Source organism: Periplaneta americana, chromosome 6, assembly GCF_040183065.1.
Source record: "Periplaneta americana isolate PAMFEO1 chromosome 6, P.americana_PAMFEO1_priV1, whole genome shotgun sequence".
NCBI lineage: Eukaryota > Metazoa > Arthropoda > Insecta > Blattodea > Blattidae > Periplaneta > Periplaneta americana.
Genome location: NC_091122.1, coordinates 100,810,892 through 100,832,369, shown reverse-complemented (window position 1 = coordinate 100,832,369; position 21,478 = coordinate 100,810,892). Strand labels below are relative to the sequence as shown.

Genomic DNA, 21,478 nt, shown 5'->3' with positions numbered 1-21,478 from the left:
AAAAATACCTGACCCATCTCCTAACAACACCCCTGCCATCAGCTCTCTTGAAACTCGTTCTCGAAAGTCTTACTTAATAACATGAAAAATTATGATAAACAATCATGCAAGGCATACCTATACAAACGCTTCATAAGATGAACTGGAGCTGTCGAGATTTCGTAGCAACGAATCTGTCGATCGCTGGTGATGGGTCCTTCAACAAATCCCAACTTTTCTCCCTTTCAATGGATAGAATTGCTAGATTACAAAGCCTTGTGGTTGACATGATTGTCGAATTTTTCTTTGTTTCAGAGCTTTGAAAAGTTTTATGTCATTGCCTTAATGAAGGACGAACATTTACTAATATCCATTTTTGGAGACTGAGGTGCTTCCGATAATGAATTTGCAAGAGCAAGAATATCGTCTAAACATACCAAATAAAATAAGGTGTCAAATATTTCTAGCTGATGTAACAATTCAGTAGTCTCCATGGCTTCCTTCTTTTTATCGCTGCCAGACAATTTTTTAGACCCAATCCAACAGTTAAACTGGCTCTTGAAGAAATGAACGCATTTTTGACTTCTTAGCTTAATGCTATCGACTGTAACTATTGCTTTGAATCCATGGTTTAGTTTTGATGTTGAGTATTTTACGTAAAAAGCGCAAAAATTCGCATATTTTTTGGGTGGGCCTGGGCCCACCTGGTCCACCCGCTGGCTACGCCACTGAATACAATGTTGAAATTTGGTGCTTGAAAACAGCTGATTTTTAGAAGTATTATGAATTATATTATACATTATTATTCCCAAAAATTATATCATTTTATTCTGACATCAGCCAATAGTCAAAACTTAATCACAAATTGTTCTGGTTTTGCAGCCATATATTGAAAAAACTTGCATCTACATTTCGTAGGGTGGAATTTTTTTTATCACAATTAACACTTTATCCAAGATTATAACATTGTAGGCCTATAGAATTCTTTATAAATGTCCCATATGGAAGACATCAGATCAAACTTATCAATTCTCAATTTCTGACTGTAGTCGTAACTCAAACCTGCCATACTTCATTATTTCTAACATTCTGTCTCTTGACATTGGAAGTCCAAATACAGGTACACCCCATACCTTAGGCGAGTGGTGACCAACTCATGCTTTTTGTGCAAGAGCATTCTTCGCTGCACATGATCAGTATGCGAGAACAGATCACTCCAATGCTTGCAATGACAACATTGCTCTTTTTTGATGGTGAGTCACCACTGCCTTAGACCACCCGATTTTTAGAGTCATTTTGCCAAGACCAACCATCCTTTTCATGTAAAGCAGTGTAAGATACTGTGCAATCTGACTTTTCATTCTGCTCTTCATTCTCTATACACCTGTTGATTGCAGACACAAATTCGTGACTTACAATCAAACGAAATGCACAATACACTGACTGTTCTTTAATGTTTTGAAATGCATAGCGGTAGGCCCAGGTAGTCTGTTCTGATATGAACATCTACCTGATGATGGCAAATAATTTTATATAATTTTCCATTCAGATCCATCCAATGAAATTTCACATCAGGGAAGCACCACTGGAGCTGCATCACTAATTTCGCTTTGATCTGGACTTATTCATCACTTGATTACAACACACAAATTTCAAGATCACCTTCACTACCAGAATCATCGGGATTGAGATTTTGAAATTCTATTGCTATTTCTTCAATTTTGTTTTGATCTTGTTTGTAATAGTCTCTGTTTCCAGAACTTGCAGTGTTTTCCATCTATTGTCCTTCGCACATCTGCTTGTAGTAAACTCTACACATACTTATTCATGTCGATTAACATCAATATTGTGAATATTCTAAAGCTTCTACATTTAAATCTACATGAGTCAAAATGACTCACTGCTGTCTTTATAGGTATATCCTAAAATTTTACAAAATGTGTTAATGGATTATGCTTGAAACTAATTTCATATATGCAGTATGATCTAACAAACAAAGAGACAAAATATAAACAGTTTTACTTATAAGTTAAGTCTTTTCTGTCAAGTTGAAAAACTAAAGGAGTCATTTTGACTTATGCCATCTTTTAGTGTTAAGTATTTAGACCTGATCCTGCTCAGCTTGATGTGCAGTAGTCTCAACGAGTTCATTGTCAAAATATGTGCACTTTAAGGAGTATTGGGTTAATTGTGGAACAGTATTCAGTGCGGTTAGATCTCTGTATGATACAGGACGTCACTCTGCACAGTAACTTGAGTGAGGGGAACAATCACATGCTACTCTCCCATCCACTAACTCCCCCTCTTCTCACTCATGCTGAATCAGTATCAGGTCTAAATACAAGCACTGTAACTTTGCTCTTTTCTATTTTTCTGGCCAAGTGCCAGAAACAGAAATCGTTTATTTTCTCGAAAAAGATGAGGTGGTATTCTTATTGCTATGTGTTTTCATTTTCTTTGCCATTTCTTCAAAATTAGAACCATTAGATTTTCCATAAAATTGACCCTATACAAGTTTAGTGTATTTCCGTGAAAATCTCGAAATCGAATTTTTGCAGCCTTACAATACATTCTCTATAAAATATGAGGAAGCAAATACCAGGTGGTTATAATTAAACTGACAGTGTTCAGCTTGGCACAGCACGGATTGTAATGATCTTAGGAGTGTGAAACTTTGTACATATGCTAATTAAGCAATGCCCTCGCGAATTATACAAAAAATTAGTTCCAAGTCTTGCCACCAGATGAAAATATGTAAGCTGTAAGAATGTGGTACGGGCGCAGGAAAAAGGCAGGAAAGATCAAACATATGAACACCTTGCAGGCCTGTTAGGTGTACAGTGATATCTGCACGTTATAGGGACTTGCTTGTGCAACACGTGATTCCAGCTTTGCAAAAACGCAGCTGTGACCACACCATTATTTTCATGCAAGATGGTGCAACACCACATGAAAGATTTGCTGCAAGAAACTTCCAGTAATGACTGCATCATCTCTAGACAATTTTCAGATGCGTGGTCTTCAAGATATCCTGATCTAAATGCATGTGATTTCTGGTTGTGGGAATATAGATCGTGTCTATCAGGGACATATCGGGTCTCTGCCTAATCTAAAGGCTAGCATATGACATGTCGCTCTGATTTCATCAAATAATTATGCTGCGAGCAGCTGTCGACTATGCCGTGTTACAGATGTAACATGTTGCTGAGGTGGGAGGTCATGTTGAAGCATCTGTAACCACAGTTACTAATAAATGTACCAGAACCACTGTTACCATGTGCTTGATCTTTCCTGTCCTTTTCCTGCACCCGTACCACATTCTGACTACTTACAGTGCCATATTTTCACCTGATGGCAAGACTTAGAACTAATTTTTTTGCATAATTCCCGAGCGCATTGCTTAATTAGCATATGTACGAAGTTTCACACTTCTAAGATCATTACAATCTGTGCTGTACCATGCTGAACACCGTTAGTTTAATTATAACCACCTGATACTATCCATTCTTTATTTCACCTCTGTTCTGTAATGTATGACTCAGGGACATGGGTTACAACAAGTAAGTGCAGAAATAGATAGAATGCATTTAAAAGGAAAGTCCCTTGGACTGATGAAGATAAATGAAGGAAAAAGAAAAAAATAATGACATTCATAAATGGTATAATGAAGAAATTATACGATTTTTATAAATATGTAGGAGCAAAGACTTTCATGCAGATTTGGCTGTTTGTAATGGCTCTAATGATTATGATATCCTTCTCACTTTCTTTTTTTTTCACTTAAAGACGAAGATAGTGCCAGTTTTACAATGTCTCCTGTACATTTCTATTGTTGCTGTACAGTAGTGGCAAAAAAACTGGACCAACCCTTGTAGCTGATTTCAGAGCCTTGTTCATTCCAGAGCGTCGATAGACTGGTAACTAAGACTTTCCTGCCTAGGAAGGAAACTTTTTTTTTTGTTCCTTATTCAAATTTATTCCCAATACTTTTCGATTGCAGCGATATTTTACTACTTATTATTCCCAGAACATGAATTTTACCAGCTTATTTTCTAATGACCAGGGAAAGGATTTATATGTAAATACATATTTACTTATAAAGCTAATATAATTTATATTTTGCATTATCTTTATGTTTCACAATGTGTAGGGTTGAAAAATCCTACTTTTATTTTCCATATTTTTCCATATTTTAGAGTTTAGTACATATTTTCGTTAATTTCCATATATTTTCCATATTTCATATAAAACAGTCCATATTATATTAGGTTTAACAATAAAACAAAACAAAATTCCATTAACTTTTAAAAATACATTTCAACAATAGAGATTTAAACACATGTTCAGTAATCCCTTTAACATCAGAGTTATTTGAAAATTAGCAGTCCTATCAACAATGGGAAAGTAAGTTACAAAACTGTATTAATTTAATTTAAAATTTTTAACAGACTTCAGTTGTGCAGCTCAACAGTTAAATGCCAGTCAGAGTACACATAGGTTCAGTTTTGTAAATCATACTATAAAGACGGTAAATATGCCAAAAGTACGTCATTCAGTCAATTTAAAATCAAAACTAACAAGTTACATTTCAGAATTTAAAGAAGATGGTTTATCAACTGACAATAAAATATTATTTTGTAATTTGTGTCAGTGTGCAGTATCATCTACACAAAAGTTCCTGGTGCAACAACACATTACAACTAGTAAACATCAGGCCAACAAACAACTAAATTCCAAGCAGAGACAATTGTTTTTAACACAACCAACAACATCGAATGTAAGATCTGAGTTTAACATCGACCTGTGCCGTTCTCTCATCTCTGCTGATATTCCTCTCTACAAACTAAAGAATAAGGTCTTCAGGGAATTCCTTGAAAAATATACTCAACATACAATCCCGGATGAGTCAACACTTAGGAAGACGTATGCTCCATCCATCTACGATGAGACAATACAGAAGATAAGAGATGAAATTAAAGATAGTTCAATTTGGGTTTCCATTGATGAGACTCCCGACAAAGAAGGTAGACTTGTTGGTAATGTAGTTATCGGTTTGTTAAGTGAACAATATTCTGAACGAATTCTTTTACATTGTGATGTTCTAGAAAAGTGCAATAACAAAACTATAGTTAAACTGTTCAACGAAGCTATGGGTATCCTGTGGCCAAAGGGTATTATGTACGATAATGTGTTATTCTTTATTAGCGATGCTGCCCCTTATATGGTCAAAGCTGGACAAGCATTATCTGTTGTATATCCTAAATTGACTCATTTTACTTGTGTGGCGCATGCATTTCATCGTGTGGCAGAAGTGGTCAGAGACAATTTCCCTAAAGTAGATTTGTTGATTTCATCAGTGAAAAAAGTATTTCTCAAAGCTCCCAGTAGAGTTAACGTGTTGAAAGAAATGTACCCTGAAATTCCATTGCCACCAAAGCCAATTTTAACTAGATGGGGTACATGGCTAGAAGCAGTTGAATATTATGCCGAACATATAGACTCTATTAACAATGTTCTCCTTGCATTGGACTCTGAAGATGCAGTCTCAATTGATACTGCGAAAACAGTTACCTGTGACATAAGTGTGAAGAATGACTTAGCTCACATTCAGCATACGTTTTCATGCATCATAAAAACGCTCAAAAGTCTCCAAAATAGGCACCTTTCACTATCTGAAAGTTTTGAAATTATAAATAGTACTGTGGAACAACTGAATCGTGGTAGAGGTAAAGTTGCAGATGCAGTAAGAGCTAAGGTGGACACTGTACTTTCAAAAAACCCTGGATATGAAGAACTACAAAAGGTTGTTGCTGTGATGAGTGGTGAATCAACAGTGAAGATTAACTTGGACTTATCCCCAGCAGACATTGTGAAATTGAATTATGTACCAGTTACTTCTTGTGACGTCGAACGCTCTTTTAGTCAGTATAAATCTATCCTCAGAGACAATAGAAGAAGATTCACTTTTCAGCACTTGAAAGAAATGTTTGTAACCTATTGTTATGGTAACAGACAATAAAAATTGTGTTTTGTTGAAACTACATTGGAAGATAAGGTACGTCCATTATATTTTTTGTTTAGTTTGATTAAAATGTACCAATATTTAACGTACATAGTCATTTTTTTATAATTTTAAGTCCATATTTAATTCCATATTTTGGTAAAAATCCATATTTAATTCCATATTTTGGTAAAAATAACTACATATATATTTACATATTTCATATATTTTTAGTCCATATAAATCCGTTCCCTGCTAATGACTTTCGAAATGGGCTACGTCAGCAGTCGAAACTACAATTTCAATAGATTACTCACTATCTTGTAAATGTGGGTGTGGCATGTGCAGTGGCTCATTTCAGAGCCTTTGATTATTCTGTCGGTCCTGTTTTTTTGGCACTACTGTACAAAGTTTTTAGTTGTTAAAATTTTGGTGAAGTAGTTTCTTCAGTGTAGTTAATCTATTAGTTCTGTAATGTGTGAGCAGAAATTCAACATTTATTCAAACCATTGTTTCATTTGCTTGTGTTCTACAGATATAATAAATAACATTGTGCAACATAAGCATAATCTGAGACATGAAGAAGGTCTTAATGAAGTTTACTTCTAATACTTCAAAAGAATGTGCCATAACAGTATAAAGATACATTTCAGTTGACAACAGTATGGAGTAATTGTGCCTTGTTGTGCAGGTGAAGATAGACGTGTGAGAGTGTGGGACTTGGCAGCAGGCACAATGCTGGTGGAACTAAAAGGACACACACACACTATTCTTGGGCTCTCCTGGAGTCGTGACAGTGAGTGTCTGGCATCATGTGGACTGGATGGGGTAGTGCGTGTGTGGAATGTGCGCTCTCATCCCAGTAACTTGTCAAGGTAATGCAAATGTTTATATCCAGAGACTTTCTTTTGAAGATGTGAGATGTAAAATTGTTCGTGCAAATCTCATTTCTGGCCTTATCTAAACGTGTGTGTGTGTGTGCGTGCGTGCACGGTAGCTACTAACTTCTTCTTCTTCTTTTTCTTCTTCTTCATTATCATCATCATCATCATCATCATAATATTATCCTTTACGAAAGCTTTAATGTTACGATGCATTCAATACTAAAGTCACTGTCGTATACCTGGTAATGTGGTTATTACCAAAGAAGTTTTGTCGAAACATTGTGAATTTCCAGTGGAAAAAGTCTATACTTAGCATGCTCTTAGAATGGTACCTCGTATCAATAAACGCACATAACATTTCTGGGTGTGGTAACACCCAGCACAGTACAAGCAAGTCAGTGTTGAGAATGGGCTTGCATTTAAATATACTATAGGCCTAATAAAATTATGGTAGAAGTAAAACATTATAAATACAAATGTATGTAAATATAAATAGGAAGTTATAAATCAAGGACGTAGCTGCAATAAGGGCCCATAGTCCCATAGGCCCTTTTTTGGGAGAATGCATAAATCGATTCTCCGTAGTTTCTTTGTTATACCCGCAAAGTTTTGTTGAGAAATTTTGAACAAGAATGCTAGTAAACCTGTTTATTTTAATATATGTTATAGGCCCTTAATCTATAGAACATGAAAAACTGTCCTCCAATACTTGATCTCCAATCTGCGTCTTGAGTTCCACTAAAGAAAAGTAAAGTTAAGGATGTCAGAGACTTATTTCCATATGTAAAAGAGGAAAGCCACTCATTTCATGAGTCTCTTTTCCAACCTTCTGAGACTATGGAAGATGAAGAGGAGAGTGAAAGTGATGTCAGAGATGAGGAGGGAAATCATGTGGAAAATATGGATGTGGAATGAACAAAAATAATGTCCTACCTTGTTTGAAAAAACATTTTTTACTATTCAACAAGTTCATGATGTGTTACCTTGTTTGATAAACTTCTGTTCATTATTTTGTTTTGAAAACATTTCTAACTTTTCGAAATGTTCGCTATTTGCTATGTTATGTGGAAAATATCTCAAGTTCTAAAGATGTTAATGAATATTATTAATAATATTGCTGTTTTTTATGTAAAAATATAACATTGGATTACAGTGCTTTTAGAATTTCTACTACTTATCCAGCAGTTTCATACTCATTGGTTAGTGCACTGCTTTAAAAATTTTAACTCTATATATATCAGAACAGCATTTTGGAGTTTGGGTCCTTATTGCAGCTACGTCCTGAATTATTAATTAAACATTGAGGTCTCCTATAGCGTACTCTGGGCAACGACTCTATCTGTAAATTGGTCAACACAACTGGCTTCTTATGGGTGAATGACGAACAGTCGAGTACCAGCCATTAGTATAAAAAAAGCTTCACTATTAAATTATTGTCAGCATATTAGTCTATTTTATTAATGGCCTAACAGTACCGTATATTACATTTTAGGTAAGATGATGGCAGGTTAAGGTAATAGGCTAAATCAAAATCATAGAACTTACATGAGTAACTTAGTCGCTATCAAACAACACTCCAATTCCTTTTCCGAATCAGATGGATGAGATGCAATCACGAAATAATCATTTGCCATAGTAACGTAAATCTATCCACAATATTGCAAATTTTTAAAAACGAGAAACCATTTATAAGAAGGGACTAGTTTTCTAATTGCACACTGGTGTACTTCGATGTGCAACCAATTGCGAGATCCTTGCCATGTGCATTTTTTGATACAAGACCATTCTAAGAACATGCCAAGTTTAGTATTATTTGTTGCACAAATGATTGCCAATTTCCAGAGAGGCTTTGGTGCTGCATCTTGTGATACGATCCTTCTCCTACACAATGTTTGTGCTTTAGTTCGCCTATTGGCTGCCGACAATCATTCGTGCAACGAGTAATATATACCTCTTCTTAATGTCAAGTGTCTCAATGAATATTAAAACAAAAATACTTTTTTGTATATGCACATAATTCCTATTTTTATTTAATGTAAGTTGAAAAATATCTCAGTGTCTTTTATTACACTTAAATTAATATATTTGAAACAGACCAGCCTCATGGGCTAGTAGTCAGAGCTTCTGACTACAGTTCATGATGTCCCGGGTTCGATTCTTGGTTAGAACACAGGAATTTTTCCTTAAAAGGGAATGTATCTGTGTTCGTCCATGGTCTGGAAATTAGATTAGACTTAGGTTTAAGACCTCTCTTGGCACTTCATAATCATCATATAATATCATTGGGACAGCATAACTCTGCCTTCCAGGCACCCCAACCTCAGAAGTGACCAGAAATGCCAAATGGCAACCTGGTGATATTGAAAAAAAAATATACATATATATATATATATATATTTGAAACACACACGACTAAATTTGAGTTGTGACCTACCATGTATTTCCTGACAGCAAATAGCTCTTTTTCTGGAAAAAATTGAAGATCACTGCCTTAGAAGAAAATATTACGTTGTTAAATTACAAATACACATTTTCAAAATGACAGGCTGATGCAATTTTATATCGCCTATCGTTGTGTCTTCACAAGTATAAGTAAACACCAAAGTTTAATAAAATTAATATAACTCACGTGAGACACAATAGTCACTGAATCTCGTTTATTTCACAAATTAACGAAAAAATAAAAAGTGAGAAAGTATGTTGTACTACATAAAGTAACAATATTGTTAAGTGGAGAATTTATACAAGCTGATACACAGTTCAATGGTATGGGATTAATAGTAATTTTTGTGTTATAAATTTTCGTATGCATTGTATTTATTACATGACATTGTTGTTGCAGTACAAGTTACTCTTCCGATCTGGTTGCGTCATATGCTACAGGTTGCAGCAGTCTTCTGTCTGTGCAGTATTCCCTCACTAACACATTAGTTTGTGTCGGAGTTGTGTGATAGTGATATTGAGCCCATGGTTTTGTATATTGATTGATATGTAATAAAATACATTTAAACTATTTCTCAGTTTATTGTCAGTTGTACTTCAATTTTCGAAACCAAAACCAGGTAGGCACACAATAGCATATTGCCTTCAGATTCAAGACAATTCTTTATTTGATTACTGAGGCAGGCTATCCTGAGTGAGGTTCATAATAATTTTCCTTGATATTTCCAGACAGCTGTCAGGAAATTACCAGACCATGACCCTTGTCTTCATAGTTTCTTTCCTTCCAGTCTGTATCATTCAACTAATTCACCAACATTGGAAAATGTCCATAATTAAAATGTCATTAAAACTAAAGAAATAACAAATATTGCTTCTTGCTTTAAAGAGTTATGTTACTATTTTTAAAAATGAAATTCCATTCTTAAATGTTACAGTAAATTTTCAGTTGCATTCAATATTCCATTCTGCTTATCAGTATTGAGACTACGTTTTGCTGAAAGTATAAAATTTCCTTATTTAGACAAATTTTTTGGGTGTCTACCACAGTACATGTCCAGTTATCAAATCTGAAATTTGACAGCGAAATTTAGTGTTTATTATTCAGTTGTATTGTGGCCTGCCTAGGACTCGCGTTACGGAATGTGCGCTGGTTTGAGTTCTCATGTGCAAAGAAATTTTCTCATGAAATTTCGGCCAGTTTATGGGACCGGTGCCCACCCAGCATGATGCACACGGGGAGCTATGATAGGTAGCGAAAATCCTGTTTGGAAACTATAACATCGTGCTAACCACACAATACCTCCATTCTAGTTGGATGATCGTCCATCTTTGCTTCGGCATATGTATGTGAGGCCAGCAGCTGGCTGTTCAGTCTTGACCCTTCATGAGCTCTAGCACCACGGATTTATTTTATTTTTATTTGTAGACAATATTACTGAACATCTTCATTTTGCAACAAACCCTTACTTTGAGAGAGAATTTATAAAAAAATTAAATTGGACATTTCCCAGCTTCGGTCATGTTTTGTTACACCATTATGGTTATTGTAGATATTTATGTTCCTTTCACTTTATTTGGTTCTATTTCTGCAATATTTTTAGATGTAAGTTAGACCTCGACACAGAATGGAAATCTTACACCACTACTGTCATGATAATTTTTTTCTTGACAATACACACCCCTGTCCACCACTGTGGAGTAACAGTTCGCTTGCCTGACTGTGAGTGGGCCTGGGTTCAAATCCTGGTTGAGACCAGTTATCTGGTTGGAGTTTTTTCCAAGGTTTCTCTCAACCAATTGAAGGAGAATTGTTGAGTAACTTCCAGCATTGGACCGGGGACCCATTTCATTTTCATTAGCATCATTTCATGTATTATCTGAATAGTTACAGATCGACAGGAGATCGTGGTAGACATGGTTCTGGGATTCGCCTACAGATGTTATATATTTGGGGGAGCTGTACTGGCCTCTAGAGTGGACTGTGGCACACCAGAGAGTGTAGCTCCTTCACAGATGGCACCTTGGTGAGTCGTGGAGTCTACATTGGCATGGTCTTCTGGTCAAAGGATGTAACAAAACGCAAGTACGTGAATTACGAATAAATGCCATCAATCTGAGGAGATGACATATTAACAGGAAAACAGAAGGGCATTGCTGTTCACGCATACTTCTTCAGAACTGGATGCCATAGCTGAATCAATAAGATGGCACCAAGCAACAGTGAACCACGTGCTTGAAGAGCAGTCCTAAGAAGCTTGATATAAACATCATATGAAGCCCTCACAGTAGAGGCACATTGATGAATCCTGGAGCATATATATGCAGTACTACAGGTTTTTCAACCATTCTTTTGTATATGATTCTGGATTCCAATACTCCATGTAAAAATATAGATCTCCATGTACAAAACTTAGGTAATATGTTTTTTTCTCAGAGAAGGGCCTACAGGCAAGCACCACAGCCTTAGGCTTATTGTGCAACCTCCTTATGTTGGAATGACTATTGAAGTCCATTAAGGATAATTCTTCAAGCACATGATTCACTGCATGGTGTCATTGTATAGATTCAGCCACAGCATCCAATCCTGACTGGAGACCTGATCCTCCGCCTTCCTGTGATGTTGTCCTGTGGCCTCCTCAGATCGATGGCATCTATTCGCAATTTATGTGCCTGAATCTGCTGCATCCTTAACCAGAAGAACAAGTCGCAGTCAATTCCACGACTCACCAAGGCGAAGGAGCTACACTACCAGTCTGCTTAAAAACCCATGTGGCTCCGCTGGATATGTGCAGGCAAGCAGCTCCCTGTAGGCAGATCCGGGTAATTCCATAATAACAACCCCTTATCAACAAGAAAATTTAAGTCCAGTGAATGAAGTGAAACTTTCTATTGGTATTGTATATATGTTGAATTTTATGTTGGTAACACTCTCACTTCATTTGTTTTCAGTGACGGGAGATGTTTATTGAAGTGTATGTCTTTGTATAAACAAAGCTATAGATTTATATAATTTCATTTTAGTATTATGCAATTTTCATTTGTCATAGGAGAACAAAAATCAGTGAAATAGTTTAGTAATATATTTGCTTTGTATCTGTGATAATAGTTTATTATGTATGTTGCTTTTGGGTTTATAAATATTAATTTAATTTCACTACTGTTCACTGTAACGTGAGTCACAAAAATCCTAGGTTTTTTAAATATTACCAGAACTGTCAGAATATATGTGATTTTAAGTTATTTCTTACATTAATACATGCTAAACATTGGTAGAAAATTTGAAAGTCATATGTGTATAATTAGTATCATAATACAGTATAATAGCCTTCTTAAGTTTTGTAACGTAAGTCACAATTTAATTTTAGAAAATATTTCCTTTTTGTTTATTATAGAGCAGTATGTCTTTGTACTCCAGTTATATTTCTATAGTATTGCATAAGAGTACATTCACTAAATATTTGTCTCCTAGTGATTGCATTGAGGTACAGTGAATAGATTTGACATGGCAGGAAGGCAAAAGAAGTGGAGATAAACTAAAACAAGAAGGAAAATATAAAGAATTTAAACAAAAACACCAGTTACAAGCAAAGAAAAGTATAAGGGAATTGAAGTTAAAAAACTGTCCAAAGTAGAAGAATAAAATGTTGAAAAGAAACGCAGAGACCAAAAGAAGAGTTGCCAAGCATAAATTACTTAAGAATACACAAAATAATGCTCCAAACAATAATGGCAGTGAACATTGTACCTCTGAGTCTGCAAAATCTTTAAGAAAAGCAATGGCAGAAGTGAAAAGGTAATGCCATAATCCCCACTCGAAAAAAAAAAAAAAAAAAGCAGTGGTTTTAAGAAAACTGTATCAGATAATAAATCACTTGAACAAGAAGAAGATAAGACAGACAGTAAACAGAAAACCTGTATGTAGTTCTGAAACATGGAAATGTCAAGTTCCAGGACACGGATTACCAAAAGTCTAATTCCAATCACAGTCACCGTGAAAGCCTAAAAATCATTAACCAGCCTCTATGGGGAGGAAACTCATAGTAATATTAGAAAATTTGAACGGCTACCTTTGAAAAGGCAAAATTATTATGTTCACTAACCTTCCTTCCTAGATGTCATGACTCGAATACCAAAATTCTTGCAGTTATAACAAAATATAAAAAATGTAACGGTATAAAAAAAAGGAAAGCTCAATCTTCTGGATTAGCCTGGTGTAACAAGCTCAACAAAGTAAGCAGTCTGTCTGGTCTTACCCTGATGATGGAACCTGTATATAGTTCCAAAATGTTAGACATGTCAAGTTCCAGGACACAGTGAAATACCCAAAAGTCTAATTCCAATCACAGTCACCATGAAAGCTTAGAAACTCTTATAAGAATCTAGATGTTTGAGTAAGTAAAAGTAGTATTCTGATAACAGTCTTACCTTATCGTTTATAATGTAATGTGTTGTTTTTAAGTGGTTTGTTTAAAAGTTAGATACTGGTACCGGTACTTTTTTAAAAACTATGTCCTAAATACCCATTACAGTATTCATCGAAGAACATTAATGAAGTATAAGTATATTTTTTTAATTTTAATTATTTTTATTGTATAAGTTTTTAATATTGTCATGTATATCTTGTTAATATTTTAATTAAATTTAGGAATATACTGTAATGTTAGTTTTAGTTTTGTGTAGTAACGTGGATCATTCAAGTGGGCGTCTCTTTGGGAAGAATGTCCGTTACCATTTTTGTAATACTCTATCAGCCTCTTGTTCTTTAGTGTGAGCATACCAATCTTAAGTGAAAGTGTAATACTTCTGTATCTGCCTCCTCCTTTTTTTTTTTTTTTCAGCAACTTATTGTGACAAGTGAGTATATTGATATTCAACATCTCACATCACTCGCACATTCAAATTCATTCCAAGTCAAAACATAGTATAAACACGCAATAAAATAAAAAAATTAATAGTAATTACCTTATCTGTTGACAAATAAAAAGATTATTCCTCTAAAAATAAAAGGGAAAGCAGTACTTCCACTATATCCATGGACAGTATGCTCCTGCACAGCATTAAACCATTTCTAAACACAAAAATTAGCAGACTAAAATATCTGAATTAATTTAATTCTAATGTATGTAATGCTTTCCATGTATTATGGGTCCTTATTACGACGACATGGCACGTCCTCAGGTGGCAGATAGAGGAGACAGCCTCCAGATATGGAGCGAATATATTGAATAAGCAGTTGTGGACAGCTGATAAGGGGTAGTCCTCCAGCTTGGGGGTTGAGCGAAGAGGTAACAACCCATCACTGGTAAAAAACAGCTTGTTACGAAACAAAATAAGTCTCGGAATGGGACTGATTCTCTGGCACAACCACAGCAAAGAAATAAGGTTATGAATTTGGTACTTGGAATGCTACAAGTCTATATAGAATACGAGGAGTAACCAGTGGCGGCTCGTAGTCAAATGTTCAGGGTAGGCAAAATTTACAGAACATTTTTATGTAATTCCCGCGATTCAATGACAGCTCGCTTTCATCATGCCCCCCGAAAACTTAACTCTTGCTTACATAACAATACTGTTACATCAGTGAGCCGTCTCATAATTTGTCGGTTTTTTCTAGTTTATTGTTATACTGTTGTCTTGCAACCCTTGTTGTTCAGACAACATTTCCGAAATTGGATTCAAATTCTTTTCAAGTCTCTTTAGACTTACCGAGTTACAAATATGATCTGATTCCAAGTACCTTCTTTAGATTACAATAACAAACGTGACCACCTACAGCTTAGCTTTAACTTCACTTCCTGTTAGCCATTTATGTGTTTCATACCATACTTACTTACAAATGGCTTTTAAAGAATCCGCAGGTTCATTGCCGCCCTCACATAAGCCCGCCATCGGTCCCTACACTGTGCAAGGTTAATCCAGTCTCTAACATCATATCCCACCTCCCTCAAATCCATTTTAATATTATTCTCCCATCTACGTCTCGACCTCCCCAAATGTCTTTTTTCCTCCGGCCTCCCAACTAACACACTATATGCATTACTGGATTCGCCCATACGTGCTACATGCCCTGCCCATCTCAAACGTCTGGATTTAATGTTCCTAATTATGTCAGGTGAAGAATACAATGCATGCAGTTCTGTGTTGTGTAACTTTCTCCATTCTCCTGTAACTTCATCCTTCTTAGCCCCAAATAGCCTATTTTCCTAAGCACCTTATTCTCAAACACCCTTAACCTATGTTCCTCTCTCAGAGTGAGAGTCCAAGTTTCACTACCATATAGAACAACCGGTAATATAATTGTTTTATAAATTCTAACTTTCAGATTTTTTGACAGCAGACTAGATGACAAAAGCTTCTCAATCGAATAATAACAGGCATTTCCCATATTTATTCTGTGTTTAATTTCCTCCCGAGTGTCATTTATATTTGTTACTGTTGCTCCAAGATATTTGAATTTTTCCACCTGTTCGAAATATAAACCTCCAATTTTTATATTTCTATTTCATAGTGTTTCATACCATGAAGGATTAAATTTTCTTGCACCTTTAGCACTGACTTTATGAACAATAGAGCTTAATGCAGGAGTGGGTGGTCCATTGTCCAAAATACTTCTCTTTTCAATGTCATTACGACGCGAAAATGGACAACGGAACAGTTTACTTATTATATCAGTCATAATATAATATTATTGTTATCACTTACATTAACTATAAATCACCAAATATACGTAACATTAATATACAGTACGTACTTGCAAAAATCACATTTTCTAAAATACACTGTTAAAAAAAAACATCTTTTAAAACACACTGTTTACAAACTGTTATACTACTCGTAACAATCTACGTTCCAACTCGTGAAACTTTCAAACAGAAATTTCGCAAATCATAGGTGTTCGATAATGCTCGTGGGTTCTCGTTAGGGCAGGCAGAATTCTAGCGCGCTGGCTTAAGCATAGAACGCATGCGCTAAGAAAGCATTTAGAATAGCGATCTCTTTTAATGCTTACTCCAGGGCCAGCTTTGAAGTTACGTGGAAGGTCGGCTAACTTCGCTTCTGCCTACCTTCTGACGCATCGTGATCTGTCCAGTGTGTTCTTGTCGCATAAATCGAACTGCCAGTAGTAAGCAACGTCCAACTAACCCTCAAAAAATCCCATTCATAGTTAATTGAAGAATTTCTAAGCACCTAGACAAGAGTATATAATTATATAAGGTTTTCCAAATGTGTTGGGGTAGTTAATAAATATCCACTTTTAGGTTTTTCTAAATGTGTTGAGGTAGGCTTAGCCTGCCCTGCCTGCCCTGAGGAGCCGCCTCTGGGAGTAACATTAGTAACAAAAGAACTAGCTAGATATAGAATAGACTTTGTGGGAGTACAGGAGGTTAGATGGGAATGGCATATCACAAATAGGAGATTAGTTGTATTATGGGAAAGGAAACAATAATCACCAATTAGGAACAGGATTCTTTGTTCATAAAAGAATAAAATCAGCAGTAAAAAAGGTAGAATTTATCAGTGACAGGTTATCGTACTTAGTATTTAAGGGTAGTGGTGCATTATTGTAGTTATAAATGTTCACGCCCCTACAGAAGAGAAAGACGACCATATAAAGGATATCTTCTATGAGGAATAAATTGGAACACACTTTTGATCAGTTATCTAGATGTTACATGATGCTAAAGTAGGACAGGAGGATATTTTTAAACTGATTATTGGAAAAGAGAGCCTACACCTAACTAGTTATGATAATGGCGTTAGGTTAGTCAGCTTTGCCATATCAAAATATTTAATTGTCAAAAGTACAACATTTCCCCATAAGGATATACATAAATATACTTGGACTTCTCCAGATGGATTGACACACAAACAAATAGATCACATCTTGATAGATAAACGAAGACTTACTAGTATAGTAGATACTAGAACCTTCAGGGGGGCAGGCTGTAATTCTGACCATTATTTGGTAATTGGAGAATTAAGAGAAAGACTATCAGTAGCCAAGTGACTAGAGCAACAAGTTAATATTAGGAGAGTCAATGATAAAATACACATATTTGGTCAATGTCACAGTGTTCATAAAATCGATAAAATACATTAAAATTAAAGGAGATATACTACAGTTGTATGAGCACTTTATAATTCTGTTGAGCTTCTTAATCATACATGTTTTTGAGAATGCTTCTCCATCTTCAGTGATAACAATTTACATCGACGAAGTGGTTCCAGATATTCGAACTGTGTTCTTGCTTATCATGATGTAGACTGACCATACAACTGTAGTACCAAGTGTTCAGTTCAAAGTGTGTCATGGCTCGCTGTATGCCGTCATGTGGCTAGTTGATAAGCCTAGAGAATTCATCTTCCTACACTTCCGCAGAGGTGTATTACTTATGTGCCAGAGAAGTTGCCTAGCAAGTACGGCGTTCATTCAGAAGAGTACTTACGGTAACGCCGGTAGTGGCAGGAATGTGAACTGTTTCGAAACATGTACTGAGGTGAGTTTTTTCCTTACTGTCGGGATATGGGGAGAGGGTTAAGACGATTACTTACGTATTTGTTGACATTAATTTCGACGGTCAACATGGACATGGAGCATTTGATTTGTGTTGTGGAATGCCGTACGTAATCGATGATAACAAATACCCTGCGTACGACTTGGCTGCACAAAACACAGTTCGAAAGAGGTTATGGTAGCATACAGACCACCATCTGTTGCTAAGACGTTCAAGTTATACCGTACACGTTCTCAAGTTCAGATTGAACGCCTTGAATAATAGGCAACTTCTCCGACACAAAAGCTGAAACTCGCTTCAAATCACTGACTCATCAACAGTGACGTCATGACACACTTTGAAATGAACACCCAGTATATCTCCTTTAATCTTCATGTGTTTTCATTAGGAGATTCAATATTCCGTAATTAAAAGATGAGGAAACTAAGCAACATTATCAGGTGGAAATTTCCAATAGATTTGCTGCTTTAGGAAGTTCCGACAAAGTTGAGGAGGAATTAGATGTTAATAGAGTGTGGGAAAATATCAAAGATAATATTAGTATTGTAGCTGAGCAGAGCATAGGTTATTATGCAATTTAGAAAAAGAACCGTGGTTTGATGAAGATTGTTCCATGGTAATAGAAAAAAAGGAAACTGGCAAAATTTAAATTCTTACAGTATCCAGTTGAGGCGAATAGAGATAATTATTCCAATGAAAGACGAGAAGCAAGTCGTACACTTAGGAATAAAAAGAGAGGTTACTTGAAGGAAAAACTGAATGAGGTAGAAACAAATAGTAAGAATAAAAATATTCGAGATTTATATAAGGCTATAAAGGAATTCAAGAATGGATATCAGGCAAGAGTAAACATGATCAAGGATGAGAATGGAGACTTGCTTGCAGACACTCATTCAATCCTGAACAGATGGAAAAACTATTTTAAGCAACTACTAAATGTACATAGGCCAAATAGAAATGATTGTGACGAAATTCAAATACAAACTGTTAAGCACCGGAATCCACACTTTCTAAAGTCGAAATTGCAATAGAAAATCTGAAAAAAGTACAAGTCTCCAGGTATCGATCAAATTCCTGCAGAATTAATACAAGAGGTGGAAGCGCATTATCTAACGAAATTTATAACCTTGTACTTACTATTTAGTAAAAGGAAATTGTACCAGAACAATGGAAGGAGTCCATAATAATTGTACATATCTTTAAAAAGACTAATTGTAGTAACTTTCGAGGAATATCACTTTTGTTGATGTCGTACAAAATGCTGTCCAATATTCTTTTGAGTAGATGAAATTATTGGGGATCATCAATGTGGTTTTAGGCATAATAGATCGACTATTGATCAGATTTTTTGTATTCGACAGATATTGAAGAAAAAATGGGAGTATAAGGGTGCAGTACATCAGTTATTCATAAATTTCAAAAAGGCATATGACTCGGTTAAGAGAGAAGTTTTATATAATATCCTTATTGAATTTGGTATTCCCAAGAAACTAGTTCAATTAATTAAAATGTGTCTCAGTGAAATGTACAGCAGAGTCCATATAGGCCAGTTTCCATCTGATGCTTTTCCAATTCACTGTGGGCTAAAGCTAGGAGATACACTATCACCTTTACTTTTTAACTTTGCTCTAGAATATGCCATCAGGAAAGTCCAGGAAAACAGGGAGGGTTTGGAATTGAACGGGTACATCAGCTGCTTGTCTATGCAGATGACGTGAATATGTTAAGAGAAAATTGACAAACAATAGGAAAACATGGGAATTTTACTTGAAGCAAGTAAAGAGATAGGTTTGAAAGTAAATTCCGAAAAGATAAAGTATATGATTATGTCTCGTGACCAGAACATAGTACGAAATGAAAATATAAAAATCGGAAATTTATGTCTCCAATGCAAAATAATTCAGCAAAATTTATTGCTTCCAAACTTAGTGCTACTGGTACCTATTGTAATTTTCTGATGGTACAATACTTTCGATAGGAAAGACAATGTTTGCTGTACAGGAAATAGCTCAGCTGACATTCGCTTGACAATGATCACCATAGTGGAACCATAAGTTCCTGGGGCACTAATTCATATTTTATTTAATTGCCTAGCCAGGGCACTAGTTCATGTTTTTATTGAATTGCCTAGTTACAAATGTCCCTATCTGAAAAGTTCATTATTTTTTTTATAAATCACAAAAAGCTGAATAATTTCAAGGGAAAAATTGTTCCGGGGCCGGGTATGCTGGTAGCATATGAACATATGTAGTTTTTTAAGAACAAAAATAATTACTGATAATTAACCTTACAAGTTTCATAAAGTGTCTTCCTAGTGGTTAATTTGCAATTTTAGTTTGAAAACTGTTTTTAATTCTGTCACATAGGTCGTTTTAAAACTGAGCAACTCATTTGATTTCATATTTTAAATTTTGTTTATGCATGTCTAGTTGTATTTCCTTTAGTTTTAAGAGCAAAGAATATAATGAATTAACGAAGCTATTAGAGTTGTGACTCGCGAAATAAAGAAATATTATAATCACATAATATAAACAAAGCAGAAGATCTATATCCATAAGATTCTTCACAGTCCGTTAGGAGCTGCTATCTATCTTATGATATATGTTTGACCATTGAATGAGCAGACAGTGTTAACACAGTCTAGTATATACAGTCACGAAGCCTGAGTTGATGAGGGTACTAGGAACAATAGACTGTGTAGGTACTATTTCGCATTGTCTGTGATGAGGCAATAGTAGCGATCCTAATGGTTAGCAACTATCTACGGATGCATATTTCCTATTTATTGAGCTTCGTGTCTGTATATACTAGACTGTGGTATTAAGCTGGCAATAGCCATTGGATGCGTAGGTGTGTTTGAGCAGTTGGTGGAACATAGACTTTAAATATTTGCTATGTCAATTTGTAAAACAGGAGAACATCATTTTAGGTCAGGTTAGGTACTATAAATCAGTATACACTATGTTATATACTATATACTACATTTTGTTGTTCTGTGAAGTCAAAGTCTGATGTACCAGCACCTCAGAAGTATACATAGGTACTTTTCGGAAGCAGCTATTTATTAATAATATAAGATGGTTTATTGTAGTTCTGAGGTGACGAAGTACACGAACTGCTTTTGAGTGGTCTATGTGTTGTCCCTTGAAATTACGGGTGCTGGACACCCTCACCTCAGCCCTCACCCTACATATCCATAAATGTTGTATAGGCCTACTAAGCTCCTTCTTAAGAAACATACGACGGATATGACACTTCTGCAGCAGAAAATTTTGAATGTGAGTAAACAAAGAAATAAAAAACATGAAATTTTGGTAGTTTCCTAGTACCTGGTACTCATTACATAAGTCGTTTTTGTGTTTACATAGTGGTTCCTTTCTGAAAAAAATTTCAATAGTTTGTTATTAGATGTGACTTTAGTAGGTTTGTAATATATTTTTGGCCCAGATTGTATTTTATGAATATACAACAATGGCTGAACTTAACTGCTTATGTAACGAGTACCGGGTACCAGGAAACTTCCGAAATGGTATTGTTAGAAAAATTTTATTTGGGCGAGAAGAGAAGATAGATAACTGTATTACCGATAAAGCCATCTGCATGTGCTGGTATAAAGACGGAGTGAATAGTTCATTCCAAGATGGCGGTATTGTTTT

At 35.4% G+C, this 21,478-nt stretch overlaps 1 protein-coding gene across 2 annotated transcripts in view; it reads left to right on the top strand.

Annotated features, from left to right (window-relative positions):
- LOC138701553 (TAF5-like RNA polymerase II p300/CBP-associated factor-associated factor 65 kDa subunit 5L) overlaps nucleotides 1-9,877 on the top strand; it is a 36,192-nt gene extending 26,315 nt beyond the window's left edge. For both annotated transcript variants that reach the window (XM_069828563.1, XM_069828565.1), the window contains exons 11-12: nucleotides 6,672-6,855; nucleotides 9,707-9,877. In XM_069828563.1, coding sequence (XP_069684664.1) covers nucleotides 6,672-6,855; nucleotides 9,707-9,815 — 293 coding nt within the window. In that variant the 3' untranslated portion in view covers nucleotides 9,816-9,877. The remainder of the gene's footprint in view (nucleotides 1-6,671; nucleotides 6,856-9,706) is intronic.
- The last annotated feature ends 11,601 nt before the right edge of the window (nucleotides 9,878-21,478 follow it).